General features: G+C 36.1%; 1 protein-coding gene across 2 annotated transcripts in view; it reads left to right on the top strand.

Moving 5' to 3' along the window:
- MLLT10 (MLLT10 histone lysine methyltransferase DOT1L cofactor) overlaps positions 1 to 18,957 on the top strand; it is a 123,884-nt gene that overhangs the window by 67,410 nt on the left and 37,517 nt on the right. For both annotated transcript variants that reach the window (XM_054273641.1, XM_054273640.1), the window contains exon 10: positions 4 to 573. In XM_054273641.1, the coding sequence (XP_054129616.1) occupies positions 4 to 573 (570 nt within the window). The remainder of the gene's footprint in view (positions 1 to 3; positions 574 to 18,957) is intronic.

Genomic DNA, 18,957 nt, shown 5'->3' with positions numbered 1-18,957 from the left:
TAGGAAGCTTTTTGGGCACTCCTGGGAGCATAAAGTCATCTTCTGGAAGTTCAGTTCAGTCTCCCCAAGACTTTTTGAGTTTTACAGACACAGATCTGCGAAGTGACAGTTTCACACATTCTCAACAGGCTTCGACAACCAAAGATGTACATAAAGGAGAGGCTGGGGGCCAAGAGGGTGGAGTCAATTGTTTCACTTCCTTAATTGGTCTCCCTACATCATCAGCAGCTGTTCCCCAATCGAAAAACTTTGACAGCTCACCTGGAGACATAAGTAATTCAAGCCTTACTCCTACAGCATACAAACGAGCTCAAACTTCTGGACTAGAAGAAGAAACTGTAACAGAGAAGAAACGGAAAGGAAATAAGCAAAGTAAACATGGGCCTGGTAGACCTAAAGGAAATAAAAGTCAAGAAAGTCTTTCCCATCTTTCAGTTTCTTCTGCTTCCCCAACTTCATCTGTGGCATCTGCTGCAGGAAGTGTGACAAGCTCTGGTCTTCAAAAATCTCCAACTTTGCTCAGGAATGGAAGTTTACAAAGTCTTAGTGTTGGTTCATCTCCAGTGGGTTCAGGTAGGCATCTATTGGATTTGTTTTTTTACCTCAAAATATGTTTTTATTATTTTAGCTATAATTCTGAGTATGCTTTTCAGGAACATAGTATCATATAAAGTATCATGAAAATCACACTGGGGGAAAAAAGGACTGTTGGAAAAGTAAGTCCATGTGTAGGTGCCACTGTGCTGTAGGTGGCTGTAGTAGGTGGACCTGTGTATTGACCTAGAGGCTATATAAATGCAGGTTTTGAAGCTGTAGGGGGAAAAGTTACTTGTAAATAGGTTATTTGAAAATTATGTGTGACAGGTTTAGCTAAAAAAAAAGTGATAGTTAGTGTTGACTTGATTGTCTGTGTGTTCAGTTACACAGAGAAAACAAAATTGGTACTCAGGTATGTCAGCTTTGCTGAATGTGTCCCTCAGTTCCATTTTCTCAATTCAGCTTAACTGAAAATCAAAATGTCTACATGGAGAATGACCAGTTTAAACATGTAAAATTATATTCTGAGTCTGGACTCCTGTGCAGCTGGATGACATTTTCATATTTTCATGTGCTATTTAGCAATTGAAATTGGCTGGTTTGTTCTTCCTCTGTTCTAAATGTTATGCACATCTGGGGCTGTGAGAGGCTTTCTGTTTCCAGTAAACCTGTGTGTGGAATGGCCTGGCAGGATACTCTTATCTACCAAAGTCTTTGTTGCTCTGAAGTTTCTTTCAAAGCTTTTGTGGTGTAAAAAATAACAAATTACCTCACTTCTGAAACTTCAAAACTTTTTTTAAAATTTTTTTTTTCTTAAATTTTCTTTTTCTTCATTTTTCTGATTTGGGGGAAGAGAGAAATGGAGCTTGAATACTTGCTTCTGGGGAGGGTTTTATGCTATTTGTATTGTATACTTTCACTCTATAAGCAAGAGATATTTTTAAAATATACATAGTTCAAGGAAAAAAACCCTGTATTTCTTTCAGAACAAGGCAGGTACTTAAAAACTTGATGTCAAAGCCACATTGTTTTAAAGCAGTTTGATACAAATGATCATTTTTATTATGTGTAATAAAGGCAATAGCAGTAGCAGCTATATTAAAAAATACTTTTCCTATATTAAAATCAGTGGAGAGAAATGACATTTGACAAAACTTCATAGTTTACTACTTTCTTTCTGTTTAAAATACAGTTTTAAGAGCGTGTTTACCTCTTACCTGTTATGAACAGTGAGCATCTAACAGATTTATATCAGTGTTCTGATTATTATAGTATGAACTTTCTTATTCCTTTATGATCTCTTGGAGGGGGATTACATATTGCTGTAGTTGGGTAGGAGATAGAAGTACAAGGTCTTGATTTGAAGTGAGTGACCCACTTATTTATAGTTTCCCTCTTATATTTATTGTAGAACATTCTGCTCTCGTCAGCTCCTTGAACAGGCCTTTCCCTGTCCTGGTCCATTCTTGCTTTCTTTGTCCTCTTCATTACTTCTCACTCTTCTATCTAGAAGATGCCAGTGATAATGTTAAACTCTTGGTAAACAAATACATGGATGGAAATAGTGTGTCTGGTTTATTACTCTTATTGTGATATTCAACCTATGGTTTTACTTCTGTTAAGTATACTTAGATTCTTGGTGGCCAGCATTAGACCTCTAAAACAGTGATATTTTCTGAGGATGCCAAAGAACATGGATATGAATAAATGAACAAACAAAATTCATAAACAAAATCACCCTAACAAAACCATGAAAACCCAGAGATACAAAAACAAACTAGATATCTTTGAGCACGAGCTCTAAATTTGTCCAGAAACTTCTGCTTGAATCACAGCTTATTTTTGTAATGTACTCTTCTCCCTCATCTCCTGTTTTTCTTATATTTGTTGTGCTGCTTTCCTTGCTTCATCATAAGCATTTTTGGGTTTAGTGACCCAAAATAATCCAATTTACCACAATTTTTTATGTTGCAGTGAAAAAGGACATTTGAGTATTACCAGTATTATCAGAAACGTGTATTTTCTCAGGAGTAGTATTCTAATGTTTCTCTTTTCAATGTCCCCACTACTTTGTTGAGTAACAAGATCCAACGAGTGAATCTCAATTATTTGATCCAAGCTCCCAGATAAGATTTTGTGCATCTAAATGTAGTGAGTGAAAACACAGAGTACTCAAGTCAAAAACTTTTTATTGCCTCTTACTTGGAATTACCTTGATACCACTAAGAAGCCGAATCAGGAATGAGCTAGACCATACTGAACAAAGCTGCTGAGGCACTTCTGCAGGAATCTCCTCCTCTTTTTTCTAATAGTCTTGCTAACAGCAGCTGTGTAAAGCTATCAGTCTCTCTCAGTTTTCTGAAGAGTACTTGTAGAGATCCATAAAAATGATGAAAAATATGACTTCACAGATGTATGATAATTGTGTTCATAATTAATGTTCAAATGAGATGAAGTGTGAAGGGAAGCTTATTTTAAAAGGTAACACAGATTCATCATGTGCTATTTATACGTAATTAGGTGTCTTCCCAAAAAGTTTTATTCAGAGTGAGTATATTCAGCTAATTTTGTAGAAGTATTTGTAATTTCCAAAGTTATCCAGTCCAAAAGGCTTCTCTTTTCTTGCTTAATAACAGGAATGTACCATGAATGTTGGTATAGTATAAGGACAGGTTATTAGAAGTTGTTACAGCACATACACTCAGGTTGTGTTTGCCATGCAACAGATCTGATGTTTTCAAGGTTAAACTTGAATGTTCAATCTTTATGTTCTCTGTTATTTTTTCTGAAATATATTTATAACCGGACAGGAAGCATTTTATGCGTTATTTTAACACTGTATTCAAAGGAAAAAAATTAACTGTTAAAAAATGAAATAAAATTTAAATTGGTAGGATGATAGGGAATTTTTGCAATAAATTAACCTTTTACTACTACTCTGTTTAAAGAAACCCCACAAAAGTTCTTTAGATACCAGCTCATTTACAAACCATACTTCTCTTTTTTTGAGAATTCACAGGCATTTTTAGTTTATTGTCTAAAAAGGCCTAAGTTATTGGAGGAGTTGTATAAAGCTGATAATGGTTCACCCCAAATAGGGTTGGTCTTTGAGTGATTTCAGGATCTGAATGTTTTAATAGGGGAAAGTGTGTATTGATTTAATCTAAACTCAACTATTTTACAGAGCTATCTAACTTTCCAAGTCAAAGCTGCCCAAGCTGTATTCTCAGGATTAAGTTTATTCTCACCATCCTTTTAGGGAATAATATTTAAAGATTTCTAGTCTAGTATTGTAAAGCATTGAGAGCTTGTCTCTCTCAGCAACAGGAAAAAGAACATTTTGTGTGATGTACAGTACCTTCTGACTTCTTTGGAATAATGTAGCAATGGAAAATGGAAAAAATCAAGTTATCTGAAGTTACCTGAAATTTCTGTTTCATGGTAGATAAAGTTCTTGTGCAGTTGTCTTCCAAATTCAGCATGGATACTTGCTGCTGGAATTCTTACAGTGCTTCAGGCACTTCTCTGTCGTTCTCGGTTCTGCTCTTGATTTCAAATGTACAACAAATTGTATAGTATCAACTTCAGTAGCTAAGGACTTTAGGGGATTATTTGCTTCAATATTTTAATTTTTGTAAAATTGATTTTATGCGGTTATATGTACTGTAAACCCAAAAAAAAAATCTTATATTTTTTTTTTCTTTAAAAAGACTGGAAAAGATTAAATTACCCAGTGGGCCTCAAAATGGTTAGCCCATTGTTTCAGCACCCTTATGTGTCCATCTTCTGGAATTCCTTTGTCCTGATTGAGGTGAAATTAGAATTTGTCTTTCTACATTTTTATCTCTGCACCATATATATTCTGCCCTTAGCCAATCTTCAGTATGCTCTGGTTGGTAACACTGGACACTTCTTGGAATGAAAGACTCATCCAAACCCAATATTGTGTTTTATTAAAGCAGTGTTTCAAATTCTGAGTTCATCTTATCTTGTGCAGTCAAGTTTCAAATGCTGCAGATCAGTTCCATGTGTATTTTTTCTCCTTTCCCATCTGATTCAAGCAGTGCTGAAACCTTTGTCAGTGTAACACAGGTTATGCTGTGCAAGATCATGGTACTGTTAAGCTCATTGTTGCACTGATGACATAAGGGAACTCTAAGTTTCAAAGTAGAGGAGTAATTTGAAATTATTCTCATTTGGATACAAAGTCCCTCAATACTTTTGTTCTTTTGTTGAATCTTCAGGATGCTGTGTTTAAAGTTTGACTTTCTCTTGGGAGAAAGATTTTAGGAAAAATGATTCTAAAACAGTTTGTGCTATTATGTTTATTTGCAAAGTGCAGATAAACTTAATAGCACATAAAGCAGAAGTCTTGCTGTGTTAAAAAAGCCAGTTTGTATTCAGAGGAGATAAATTATAAAGAAGAAATTGATACTAATTGATACTAATAGATACTAATGGCATTTGAGGACTAAGCAAATGGTATAGAGAGCATACAAGGCAAAATCAATGCATGAAGAATTTCATTCTTCATGTTTGAGGCTGAACAGAAGCGGTGTTGAGATTGGTGAATGGTGCACAAGATGAAAATGTTAAAATTGATGATTGTTGGTGTAGGAAACATGGAGATGTTCATCAGGTAACAGGGGGGAAATCACATGAGGAAGTAGTTTATGAAAATGAGGATTATCATGAAATGCATCAAAGTTTTTAAGTAAAACATTTGTTATCAGCAGCTAGAGCCAGAAGTATTGACATTTCCTGATGATGAATACCTTGTACTTCCATGCTTTTAGACTGTCAGTGTTAAATTTCAGTGAGTCTTTAAAACTCATGAAGTTATAAGAGAGACTGACAAGTAGTTAATGTTATGCAATTAGGCTGTATCTGGTAGAAGAAAGGAAGATTTTAAGACATACAGAGGTGTAATGACTAGTGGTGGAAATTGAGAGTTAGGGAAAATAACTTACTGGACTGATTTGATTTTATTTCCTAATTTTTTAATAGAAGTGGCATAGTAAGTGTCTACATTTCAATTGATACAGCATGACATTTTAAAGACTTGTAATGCTAGGAAGTCAGCAAATCCTTCCATTAAATGTAATTAATAGGTAATTTCAATTTTATTATGTTCATAGAATTATTGAACCAATAATTTTACTTCATTTTGTTATTTCCCCTTATGCTCAGTTGGTCAGAGCATGGTGCTCTTAACACCAAGGTCACAGCTGTGATCCTCAAGCCGCCAAAGGGTTGGATTTAGCAATCTTTGTGAGTTCCTTCCAATTCAGAATAGTCTGTAAAATCTATTGGAAAATGCTGAAATTTTTGAAAAGGTCTGGTTATGAGGGCAGGGTAAAATGAATCTCTTGGTCAGCAGTGCAAACTAAGAGCTATGTTGGTAGAGCTAAAGTAGAAGATTATCTTAGAAAGATGGATGTATACTTGCAAGATAAGGATGGCCTTCTGGGGAAAGGAGGACTGTAGAGAAAAAGGATAAAGGTGATCAATCAGTTGGGTCTGAGTTTGCAGTGCTGAGCTGTGTTTAAAAAATGTTTTAATGCATAAACAGCAAGCTAATGAGAAAGGCAGCTCTGCATTCAGAGTGTGTCTGGTCTTTGAATACTGTGCATGGTTCTGCAGTTTGCTCTGTGTAAAGAAAAGAGCTACAGGAAGGGTTCAATGACTGGAAAAAGCACATTATTGGAGAATAGCTAAGGAGTGAGTTTATCAGACATGGATATCATATGAGGAACTGAAAACTGGTACAATGACCCTTAACCTAACAAAGAGGTAAAACATTATCAAGTGAGGGAAAGTAATAGTTGAACAAATCTCAGTTTTGAAAATATATTTTCTAGAAGATACAGTTTAGTCAAACATATTTATTTGATTTGCAGGTGCAGGAGTTCTAGAGCTAAGAAGTCAATGTGCTTGCTAAGATTCTTGTTTGGTCCTTACCTATGAATCTAATTCTGTGCTGTATTTTCTCTTTGATTTTTAAAATAAAACGTGGCATGGTGCATCAGTTTAGCATATGAAATGGTTTGTAACTGGGCAAATAATGCATTTCAAAATACAGTAGTTAGTAGTAAATTTTCAGGCAGCATGGGTCTGTTAGAATTAGTTCCTAGCATGGTATGTTCTGTGCTTTTTTAGAGATTGAGAAGTTAAGTCATCTTTGCTGCTCGCTCTGAGGGTTTAGGGTGGTTTCTAAAAACGTATGTTGGAAAAAATGTGCTGGGATGTAATAAATAAGAATTCCTTCATTAAGAAAGCTGTGGGAAAAAATACTGAACAATGAAACTTCTAACACAGATGTGTTTTAAGAACACATAAAAACATATTCTGAAAAACTTCTGAATAATGATGGAGAACTGAACATTATGATACTTTAGAGGGAAAAAAAGGCTATTATCATCACTGTGACACTCATTTCAAGAAGGGATAGAAAAATTACATCAGAATTAATTGAAATTACTCTATACATGTTGCAGGTAGCAAAGTACTATATTTATGGTGCTAATTTCCTCCTAAAATATGACTACGAATATCAAAGTTGAGAAGAGGCATATAGTGATTGGTATATTTAAAACATGCTTTTCAAAGAGTCTGAAGCTCTTTGATAGACTGAAATATCTTTAATTTAAAAATATTTCAACTTACAAAAATGTTTAGAAGCAGGATTGTAATTATTATGCAAAAATAAGTACTCTTCCTGGTCAAGATTTTTTTGGTAATTGTGTAGTGGTAATTGCTGTTTTCTGGTTTCTTGGTTTTTAGTTTTGTTTGTTTTTGTTGGGGGGGGGGAGGATTTTTTTTTTTTAAAGTTAATAGAAAAGCACAGTATAGTGCTTAATTGGATGGGCTGCTGAAAACAAGAAGTGTTCAGCCTGTTCCACTCTTGAAGTCTCCAGGCTGCCTGACTTGCCATGGGAGTCGTGTTTGTGCATGAAATGCAAATCAGCTGCCCTGTGAGTGCTGCAAGACCAGAAACTCTTGGAAAATCACTTTGAAACAAAGCTTGATTTAAAACAAGGCAAAGTTTTCCTTTCTCATAAAATTGTAAAGTTTTTGGTTTTGAGTCAAAACAGATGGGAGTGCTTTCTGAAGGGAAAAAATAATGGCCTAGGGAAGGGAAGCTCTAATAACTGGGATAGAGCTTCCATGTCAAGCTGCTAAGGCCTGCTAATTTCAGAGAAGATCTTGGCAGCTGTGGAAATGACATAACTAGTTAATTGTTGTATGAGAATGTGTTTGTCAGGTTAAAATTAGAAAATAGAACTTTTAAGATTTTATCTTTAAACTAGATTCCCAAATTATGGTGAGTCTGGGCATTAGCTTCTGTTTAAATTTCAAAATATGTTATTATTTATTTCTTTATTATGCTCTGACAGTCAGCAGCAAATAGTATATTTAAATTACAAACTTGTAATACATTTCAGATGATAAAAAACCTACAACAAAGTAAAAAAATCAGTATGGGAAACAGAATTGTAAAGTGTATTTTCTTGACTTCCCTTTTAGGTCTTTCATTTAATAACAAAATAAAGAACATTTTGGTAGTTACTAATTATGGGAGAAAGACATAGTTCTAAACAGCTTAGCAAAAAGATGTAAATATTTCTAAACTGTTTGAAATACTGGTTTTATTCAAGCTTTGTGAGTCTTCTACCCAAATATTAATTAAATAAAAAATACAAGAACTTCTGCAGGTCTAGATTTTTGTCCATACAGAATTATTTGTGGAACTAACATCTAAATATAAACTCTTGGAAACATAATAAGTATCTTTATGGTTACACTGACTGTTTATTAGTTGTATCTGTACTGGCAGAGAAGAAAATGGACCGGGAATGGCTTAAAGGCTACTTAAGTTTCTGTGCTTACTACTTTCCAAATTTAGCTATAAATCTGTTTTGTGTGGTAAGGGGAGGTTTTCAGAGAAGTTCATGACCTTTTTGTAAACTGCTTGCTTTTATATTATATTTGACTTATAAGCCTACAAAGTGCCTTGTATATATTCGGTGTTAGGTTTGAACTCCTGATAAAAATTAACTTACTTTGGGCCTGGGTAATCTGCATAAACTGAGCTGCATGAATGAGATCTGGCTGGCAGCTTTGCTGCTGTTGTTGTCTGCTTAGGGAAGAAAATAAATTGCCTGCTTTTCCAGTGGCTGATGGTCTTTGCAGATACATGGAGTAAAAGTATGTGGTATTATCATTATTACATTTAAAAAAATAAGGGCAGAAAGAGAAAAGGTACTGAAATTTCCAGGTTTGTGTTTAGATTATGTTAGTTCTTTAACTCTTATTATAAAACTAAGAATTATAATTTTAAATTGAGCAGGGGAGTAAGGAGACACTGTGAAGCAGTTAAAATTTCTATCCTATCAGATGTCTTTGTTGAAAAACTTGATATTTGCTTTAGAGGTGTATCCCTTCTCTGAAGATCAAGGCTATATTCCTTAATTCTATTGCTGCTTGGAAAACAAAGTGAGATACAAGAGTTAGCTTACTTGTAACTGTTTAGTTCCCAGAACCTCCTTTAAAATGGCTTAACTTAAAAAAAAGGACTTTCAAAATGGTATCAAATTAAGTTTTTTTGTGTGTATACATGTCTATGTATTTTAAAATGAAAATATTAATCTTCTTGAGTGTGAACATTTTTCAGCATCTGCAGTCAATTACTAGGGTATGGCATTCTTTGTAAGTCAAATGTGAGATAGCAATCAGTCTTTTAACTCCATAAAATCTGTTAAAGGCAACATGGGAACATTAAAAAGTGTGTGGGGGGGAGGGTAGAGAAGAGGCTTGACTATAAAAGGAGCAGTAGGGTTTTTTACCCTTCCTTGAAAATTGTACTTTTCAGATCTTACAGACTTTCAAGTCTTTCAGAAATCAAATATATCTGAAAAATAAGTGGTGTGTATGTGTTGATAGTTCTTGAAACTTTTTTGTCCTTCTGAAGATTGTCCAATTCATATGGTAAATTTTTTTTGTTGTTGTTGTCAGTCAGAGGTGACAACACTACAGTCAGGTTTTTAAAATCAAAAGGAAGTGTACTTAGCATTTAAATTTTCCATTTATTTGATGTGAAGAGCTGCAGTACCAGAAGTTAAACTGACTGAAGCTTGTCTCAGGATTATATCTGGGGGAGAGGAGTGATGTCTAGAGATGTTGATTATCATAATAATTTCTGCAATTCCCTTGCAAAGTTTCAAAAGAAAAGAAAAAAAATAGAAATGCTAAAACATAATACAGTGGCATAAAAAAGACTAGTTACCTTAAAATAATTGAGCTTTTCAGTGAAAGATGTTGCTCAGGGAGAAATCCATTAAGATGAGAATGGGGAGATTCATGTGACGCTCATATAGGATGACACTCACATTCATATAGGAGCTATACTGCTTTTTAAAACAAATATAATAGGGCTAAGTGTCTGATTATCAAGTCCCTATGCTGCCTTCATATGTAAGTGATTTATTTTTTTCCTCAGGCAGGTTATATGGGTGTGCTAGCACCAAGCACAGCAGCTTGAGGCTCCAGGTTGCCTGTGGTGCTGCAGCACATGCACCCCTGCAGTTCTGGCTCTGCAGGGGAGCCTGTGCCACCAGGTGGGCCCTGGTGGCTCCATGAGCATAAAGAAGTGTCCTTGGGGACAGAAGGTGACAGTATGTCCCAGTGCCTTTGCACTGTATGGTGTTCTGATACTGTACAAACAAATGTACAAACATTACTGTACCTGCGTTATCCCTGTGTGCATCTGAATGGGAGCTCATTGCTGATAAATCTCCCCAGCATGATTAAAACACAGAAAATTGGCAGCAGTAAGCCAACAATGTATTTCCAGAAGGTTACTCAAATAAAACTCTTTCAAGAATATTAGGCATACCTGAAAAGCTGTTGTAGGAAATTGATATACAGGTATGCCATATACACAAAGTGTGCTATTAGAATTCTTAGCAGGACAGTTCTTGCAAGAGCTTTTGTGCTGGTAATGCAGGAAATAGTAAGTGAAGTAAACTATTTTCTGTTGTTAGAAAAGCTACTTCTTATCTGATCCTGAATGTAAAGCCGCTTTTTGTCCATTTGAACCAAACTGGGATTTAACACCTAGTTTAGATGCAAACTCATTGCTTCATATGGCTCTTTATATACTTTTTATTCAGCTTTTAAATAGAAGTCTTCATCTTTCAGTGTCAGATTTGGTAGATGTGTGAGAAGGCCATAAGTATAACAGGAAGGAAACTGTTCGTTTTGACAGTGATCTAGCTTGCTGCATGTGTTTTTGTGAGAGAATTTTCTACAGTGGTAGAAGGTACAGAAGAGGGTCCCCACTAACCTAAGTAACAGGAAAAAAGGGAAAATTTTGGTCATTAAAAAAGCGAGTGAGCATGTTCTTTGGACCAGTATAGCTCTAGAAATCTGAGTTGAGCAGGGATTTGTGGAAGCTGGTAATGGAAGTGAAGAATATGAACATGCAACTGGGACTTCTGCATGAGTAATCCTGTTAGATCCTACATACTTGACTTGGTTTTATTTCTGTTTCCCATTGCTTATTTGTTTTGACCATCTGTGAAATAAGAATGAGTAGAGATTCCAAGTAAATTAAAAAAAAAAACCTTAACAGAGCCTCCCCCAGCAAACAAATAAAAAACCAAACCCCAAACACACCCCTCATTCCTCCAAATAAAAAGTGGCTCATAAGCTGTCAGTATAGTTAGCTTTCACATAAGAATGTCAAATGCAAATTGTTGGAATTTGTTTTGTTTGGGTTTTTTCACTTTTTTTTTTCCTTAAAGCATGATAACTGTCATGGACAAATGCCTAATCTGATGGATTTAGGGCTTGGTTGCAGCAAATAACATCCTTCCTAGGGACAAAGTCACTTTTTTCTGTTGTGAAAGAGTGGTAAGCTTAGAATGGAACTTAAGGTTTTTATGCATAACCAATTCCCTTAAAAACAAGTAATGAACAGCCAGAGGTGGTGGCTTGGATGTAGGTATTAATACTGAGTCATTTCAGAAATTGAAATGAATGAGCTGGAAGCATTAAAGTTTTTTCTGAGCAGAATTGATTTTAAGGAGGAATAATTGTAAGATTCTAAGTAAAGCAAACAACAACAGCTGCTGTAAGGATTGGATGAAGAGGGGAAAGATTTAGCCAGGACTGAAGGTTTGGGAGGCACCAGAGAAGGCAAATTACGAAAACAATGAGAAGTGAAGTCCAGATATTACAGCATATATGTGTATATATATATATATATACATACACACACATATATATATATAGTTACCATTCACTGTCCCTAGCCTTTCTCCACACCTTAGCATGTTGAATTTCAATTTGTCTGTACATTGTAGCAGAAAACTGGGTGGCTGGGAGGGGAAAGACCTAGCTGCCAATAAAGGCAGTTACACAGGAACCAAGACAGTAGCTCTTTTTTCCTTCCAGAATAAAACACTTTTTTTCATCTGCCTTCTACTAATTTATGGAGTGTGGAAGGGAGTGCTGGTAGGGGAACAGTTCTCCTTCTGTTCTGTGGAGAGGCTTGGGGGGAGTCTAGAATTAGCTCCATCAGTCACAAGCAGGGCTGATCTTGTGTTGGCCCTTCCTTGTGTAATTGGATGAGGTCTGTGGTAGAACAGCTAGGGTTTTGTTAGCTCTTTAACTGCATCTCTTCCTCCTTTATCTATGAAGTGTTATCTTAGAGTAGTAAATTTTGCATTGGGACATATCTAGTCTATTCTGCTTGGAAACTTTCTCATACCTCTTGAGTGATGTTTGGGAACGCATTGTATGTGATTGCGTGGATTAGTGGTGGCTCCTGTTTGGTACAGTTTTAAAGAAACAAAAGCAAAAGGTATAGCTTTGGCAGTCTAGGGCTGAGCTTGTTGGAATAAAATTAAAAATAAAGAAGAGGAAAGAAAAAACCCCACCACCACCCTAAGTTTCCTTCCAAACCTACCCAATGGTTCCTTAAATTTGAAAGGGACTTTCTTTAGTGGTGAAAGCAATGATGGATCAAAATGGCTTCTATTTCTTGTGCACAAAAATTGAGCATAACTGGAGAGAATGGATACAATTATAATCAAATAAAGGCTGTGGAGAGTAGGTGTGGGTGAAATGATTTTGCACTTAAGAGTGGCAGACTGCAGTTGCATTGTGTCCTCTGCACCTGAGAAAGAATCTGTCTGTATAGTATAATGTGATTCCAGTCATATCATCTCTGTGCATTTTAGTAATTTTTTTCCTTTGAGTAAATTATGAGTCTATTTTTGTATTTTGTTAGTTCTCTGAAAACTGTTAAGATTAATTAAGATTATCAGTTTCATTTATTTCAGGTTAATGCACTTCTGTCAAATATCATACAGAATTTTGTACATTGTGTGTTTTTTTCTGTACCACAAAATTTAAATCCCTGTACATTAGTATTTATGTTTTTTAGAGAACAGACTTTGTAAATTAATGCTTTAATTAAGATAGTCCAAATTTTCAACAACAAGTATTTCCATTAACGTACCTTTGGCTAGTTATTCAATTTTAGTCAGTAGATAAAAGTCAAAGCTTTTAAATTTTTTAAAATTGCTTCTTCATTTTGTAATCTTAGAGTATGAATGACAGAAGTTTAAGATGTCTTTGTTCATTCATTTTTTTGAAATTATGATGTTCAGAGGGCCCTTCAGAAGAGTTAAAGACTGGCTTATGACAGCAATGTTTAGTAGCTCTCAGTTGTGGCAAGGGTAAAAAGAGAAAAATGAAGCATTAAAGGTAGTTGCCCTGTTGGACCCCAAATAGTTACTGCAGTCAGATCCCAGAGGCTGATGCAGGTATAAAATTCCCCCATGGGAGTGTGACAGAGGTGTTCACCCCACTGTGGTCTATAAAATCATTTGGTTGCCAAGTCACACCAGATGTGTAAACTGAGGGCTTTGTTCCATGGTAGTGTGAGAGGGTGAACGAGCAGACTGAAACTAAAACAACTCTGTAGCCATGGGGTGGTTATCCTGAGCAGGAGTAAGCTGGTGGGTTAAGTGCAGGAGGGCTGGCATCTGCAGCTGGGCACTGCAGTGCTGTGGTGGCTGCATTGGAGACTTCAGTGCACGGCTGAGGATGTGAGTGTGTTCTGGCGCTTCAGGATCAGAGATCAGTGTTCTCTAAACACTCCTGCCCATGAAGGAAAGGAAGTTCATGTGAGCATCTCCTTTGGTGTACCTCTGGTTGGATGTTCTTTCTGTGTATCTGAGTTGTTGTTGAACTGAGTTCGCTGAAGTCCAGGAGACACAACCGTTTCCTGCTAGACTTGATTGCTTGAGTTCATCTCCATCTATCAGTGAAGCAAAACAGATGCCTTGTGATTAAAATTAGCAAGGCAACTTCCGTTTCAGTTTCTAAATTTGTTGCAGACAATGAAATTAAAATCAGTCTTTTCTTGGGGGGACTGATTGCCACTGGAGAGAATTTGAATTTTTATTTGTAATACTAGCTTTAGAATACTGCTAATTGGCATGTGCTGGAATGTTCTTATAATTGACATTTAATATCTAACCAACACTGATAAAAGAAATACAAGTAAAACATTATAGTGGATAGAAATAAATCCATTTTACAATTTGTGCTACTGTAAATGATCAGAGCTCTAATACAAGAAAGATGTATTCAGGTATATTATTGTTCCCTGAAATTCCTGTCTATACATACATTCTTTTGTGCGTCTGTTAAACATGATCTTAACATGAAGCCCTTTTTCTCCTAACTCAAAAGCTTTCGTGAAGTTGATGAATGCCATACATAATGGTAAGTTATATTAGAATCTTTTTCAGAGGTTCATTTATCACAAAGGGTAGCCTTTTGTGGAAAAGCCTGATTGAAGGTCTGCATATTCTATGGATTGGGTGAAATACAGGTCTGCAGTGCGTCAATTGTTCAGTACTTGAGTGAAAACTTTGTAGATTGTCTGCAGGAGCCTGATAGGTCAATAGTTCCTCAGTTCTCTTTTTATGATCTTTTTGTATGTGTGAAGTAAAATGATAACAGTTTTATTCCAGTTCTGAGATTCTTTTCTTTAATTTTGTGAATAGTGTTTTCTAGTCCTTCTTCTGTGCTCCATTCATAGGTGTGTTATAGTGGTGTCTACCTCAGGCATTCTCCCACTTCCCTTCCTGACTACTTAAATTACTACAAGTAATGCATGTGAAGGTAGCCTTGTTTTGTCCATTCTTTGTTCTGACAGCCTGATGCTGCTCATTTGTGTCACTGATAACAGAACTATCAATTTCAGAGGGAGCAATATTGAATCTTTAATGTATCTAATGGCTGTTTCCTTTTAGTATTCAGCACTGGCTTTTTACCCCTGTTTCTGTATTCACTCATAGCCAGTGGAAATGAAATATCTTATTAAATTAGAACTTGGTTTACTTTTTCAAGGCTGTTGTTAGTTTGTAGGAAACAATCATAGCTGTATTCACAAGTTACTGGAAGATTTAAAACTCTCTCATGAGGCTAATTTTGAAGATTATCAAGTTTATTTCTCAGTGTGATATTTAATTGATGTCAGGTGATCTGTTAATAAAAATTGGAAATTTTTATCCATTTGTCCCAGCCTCAAATAGAAGTTTTCTTACTGCTTGCACATATGTTAGGAGAGCAGTGCTGTGTGCATTGCTAATTGTATTGACTTGAAATTCAGTGAATGCAAAATAGCTTACATGATTGAAACTTTGCATGGTCAAGTTTTTTCCATTTTAAGGTGGCAGCCATTACGATTTTATAGAACTTTTGCTTTTTTGCACTGTTAGAGTCATGAATTAAACCTGTCAGGCAGATGTCTAGAGTGGTGGGGTCTCTTAAGTAATAAAATTTTTAATATTACATTAACTTTATGTTTCATAGTCTATGTGTGGTGAGAAATATTGAAATTTCTCTAGATTTGCTTTGCTTTAGTAAAATAGGTTTAGCTTTTTTTCCTTTTGATATAGGGTTTCCCTCTCACTCTCCCAGGTATACAATGCTCTGAACCAGCTTTGAGATGAAGGAAAGCAAGCTCACCATTTTTCTGAACAAAAATAAAACACCTGAAGGGTATCTGACAAAGTGTGCTGAATTTGGACTTGGTGAGTTTCTGCTGTTTTATAAGCAGAGCCTTTTTGCTGTTTAATGTTGAAGAGGTATAGATTGGCAAGAGGGTGCAGAACAGAAATCGATGGAATGCCATTTGTGACTTCTTTCCACATTGCACTTTTTGTTTTTTAAACTAGTGGCAGGGATAGTTGGAAGGGCATATATTGCCAGGCAATAGTAATGCTTTGTATAACTTACTGTTGTGGAACAGCATAATGGTGGCTACATGTTTGTTTTAGAATGGTGTTTGGACAGGATTTATTATTTAATTACCTTATTGTGGGGTGGTGGTGATGTTTCATGATACCTTCTGAGGTTAAGTTGGTTACTTTTCTCCCCCAGTATTGCCTTTCCTTCCCCCCCTCCCCCCATCCTGGTATTGTAGGGCTCTTGTTTTGTCAGAAGCATGGATCTGGGTGGAATCAGTGAGGGTAGGTAGAAATTTAGATAATATGAACAGCAAGAAGAGATCTTGTCATGTATGTTTATATAGGATGAAAAGAAAGTATTAAAACTTGAGATAAATATTTAAATAAAGGAAGATCATTTACTCCAACAGCATATTCAGATTATTTGTCAGGTAATGCTGAGGATTGTAAATGTCACTGTCAACAAGAGTTTTGATGGAGTCTGTGTGAAGAGCTTGTTTTTTCATTGCACTCCGTTTAAGCCGGCTGCACATCGGCAACAAAGTACCAAAAAGAAAACCTGCGAGTTTTAGTTTGAGTGGAAACAAGTATAAGTTTGGAGCAGAGAGGTTTATTATGAGTGATTTTGTTATAAAAGTGGCCAAACCCTGTCAGTTGAAATTTGGTACTGACACACTCTGAAGGAGGAAAGATAATAGCTAAAATATTGAACCAGTTTCAGAGAATCTAGTCCTAAAGAAGAGGACTAGAAAATGGAGCCATGAAAGCTGTTCCATTAAGGTGCCTGTCTCAATAGAAAAGAGTCAAGACACTTGAAGGCAGACAGTGGCACACTGCAGTTTTGCCACTAAGAGACATGGTATACTCAGTGCTGTGTTTTGCAGTTGTATAGTCAGATTCTTATATCTTTGCTTTTTCCAAACCTTTTTCTAAAAACGACAAAATTTGCAGCTGAGAGATGTAAAGTTGTCACTGCTATTCACTGTGTGATAACAATGTGCTTTGTCCTCCCAAGTCACTCTGGATCTTACAGTCAAACTGTTTTGATTTGACCTTGCAGTCTCATCTCTTCCTCTATGAGTCTACCACTGAAAAGGAGCAGGAGGGATGCACATATCTATACATGCATATATACACATGTAGAGCATACATATCTCTTGGCAGTTTTAGTGCATACATTAAAAAAAGACTAGGAGAAGCAGTGATATGATTATTTTACATTAGAAATAGCTGTAAATTGTAATGTTTGCTTGTTGCCTTTCTGTGGTAACTTCAGTTCTTGCTTGGTCTGTCTTCTGTCCTATTTCATACTCCTGTTGCTGTTGTTAGGTCTTTGTCATTGATTGTTCTGTCTTATGCTGATTTTTGAGTTGCAGTGAGGATAGTCGTAATACAGAACAGACATCCATTGTAACAGTCTCAGTGCTGTGATTGTTTTTAGAAGACAACATGTTTCCAAAGAAACTTCAGTTCTGTAGCCTTGGCATTTCCATCAATGCAGGCAAAATTCAGTATTTATGGTATGATTTCTTTAACAAGATAACATAAACTACACAGAATCTGTATTGAGTGTGAATTGAAATTTTTTGAATGTAGCCCAACTTGGGCAGAATTTTTCAGTGTTGATAAAAAGTCATCTGCCTATATTGAGGCATGGATATATTAGTGCTCAGCTAAACCATCTAAATTGATAAAAACAAAGAACAAGAGAAGGGTGAATTAAAAAGACTGAAGTAGTTCTGTTATGCACATTTCAGAGTACTGAGTAATTATTGTTTGGTTGTCAGATATTGCAATCATAAGTGTAACTATGTGACCATGAGGTTCTGGAACACCACTTGAAAGCTGTAACTGTTGCTCATGACAGCTATTTGTAGGTCTTCAGAAATCTGGGAAAAAGCTATCCCATCACCCCCCTATCCCCTCCCTTCAAAAACACCAGCCTCAGATCACTGAAATCCAAAAGGGAGAAACTCCCATAAAGGACTGGATTATGTTCACAGTGAAGAGGAATCTGGTACTTCCAGTGACTCACCTTCCAGCACCAAGGTAGATTGCTGTCAGAATGGTTTGAGAGATCTGTTTTCAGAGATCTTAAGCAAACACAGTAAATTTTTCTGAAATCATTAAGGAATGTACATCACAAGTCATGCTCCTATTCATGAATACTCATAAGTGAGCCTAAAACTGCTTTGCTTTGAGTTTGCTGTATTTAAGTAACTGAGGCTTGTATTGGCTTACTGTTACGAAAGTGAGCATTTAAAACTTTTAAACCTTAAAAAGTCAAGGTCTTTATCAGTTGTGCTTCCCTATCTGTTTAAATTTTTCTTTTACAAAGATCTTTCTGTGCTGTGGCACATTTGAAGTACAGGTGTTTTTTGTGGTTATGAGCATATGTGTCTGAGATATGATCAAGGAGCTCTTTATCTTAGTATTGTATTCTAGAAGAGTACTTGAAAACTTTTTGACTCGTGGTGGAACAAGCATGAAGTTCTTTGCCTGTCCTATTTCATAATGCTGAGTTAATTGTGAAATGTAAACAGGCAGTTATAAAGCATTTCAAAGATTATTGTGAGAAGTCAGAACATCTGGAGGAAACAAGTGAAAGGTGTTTTGTCCCTGTGTCGGCCATTTTCCACCCCAAAAAACTGCACAGTTTAACTAAGGTGTAACTTTGCCATGATATATGTTATGAAAAGCTTCAGCTGTTCAAAAGGGATTGGAAGATATTCACTGGGGCAAGGCTGGAAACATATTTAAAACTAGTAATTACAAAGACCATTCCTCACACTCAAAATTCATACATTATAGATTTCTAGAGGCTGGGAGAGCATTTGAGGAAAGTATTACTACATCTTGCCCTTTTTTTGTACTTTTCCTTGTATGGCTGTTCACTGTCAGAGATGGATATAGTGAGCTAGGAAAACAGTTCAGTTCTCCCTGTCTTCCTAGTCTAGCATGTCATCTGTCTCCTCGTGTCACACTCAGACCTTTTCTCTCAGAGAGAACGTTTATCTTGGGTGGGCTGTGAAAAATGTGGGTTTGAGCCCTGCTGCAGTGGAGGGCTGCAGTGTCAGACCTGTATCAGCTTGGATTAATTCCAGGTGGGAACATGACCGCTGACAGGAGCGGCCATCAGTGGACATGG

The sequence above is a fragment of the Melozone crissalis genome, unplaced genomic scaffold (genome assembly GCF_028551555.1).
Source record: "Melozone crissalis strain CALT ecotype California unplaced genomic scaffold, PUWL_Pcris_2 ptg000016l_1, whole genome shotgun sequence".
Taxonomy (NCBI): Eukaryota; Metazoa; Chordata; class Aves; order Passeriformes; family Passerellidae; genus Melozone; species Melozone crissalis.
The sequence above is the reverse complement of the archived record's forward strand: the minus strand, read 5'-3'. Positions and strand labels throughout refer to the sequence as shown.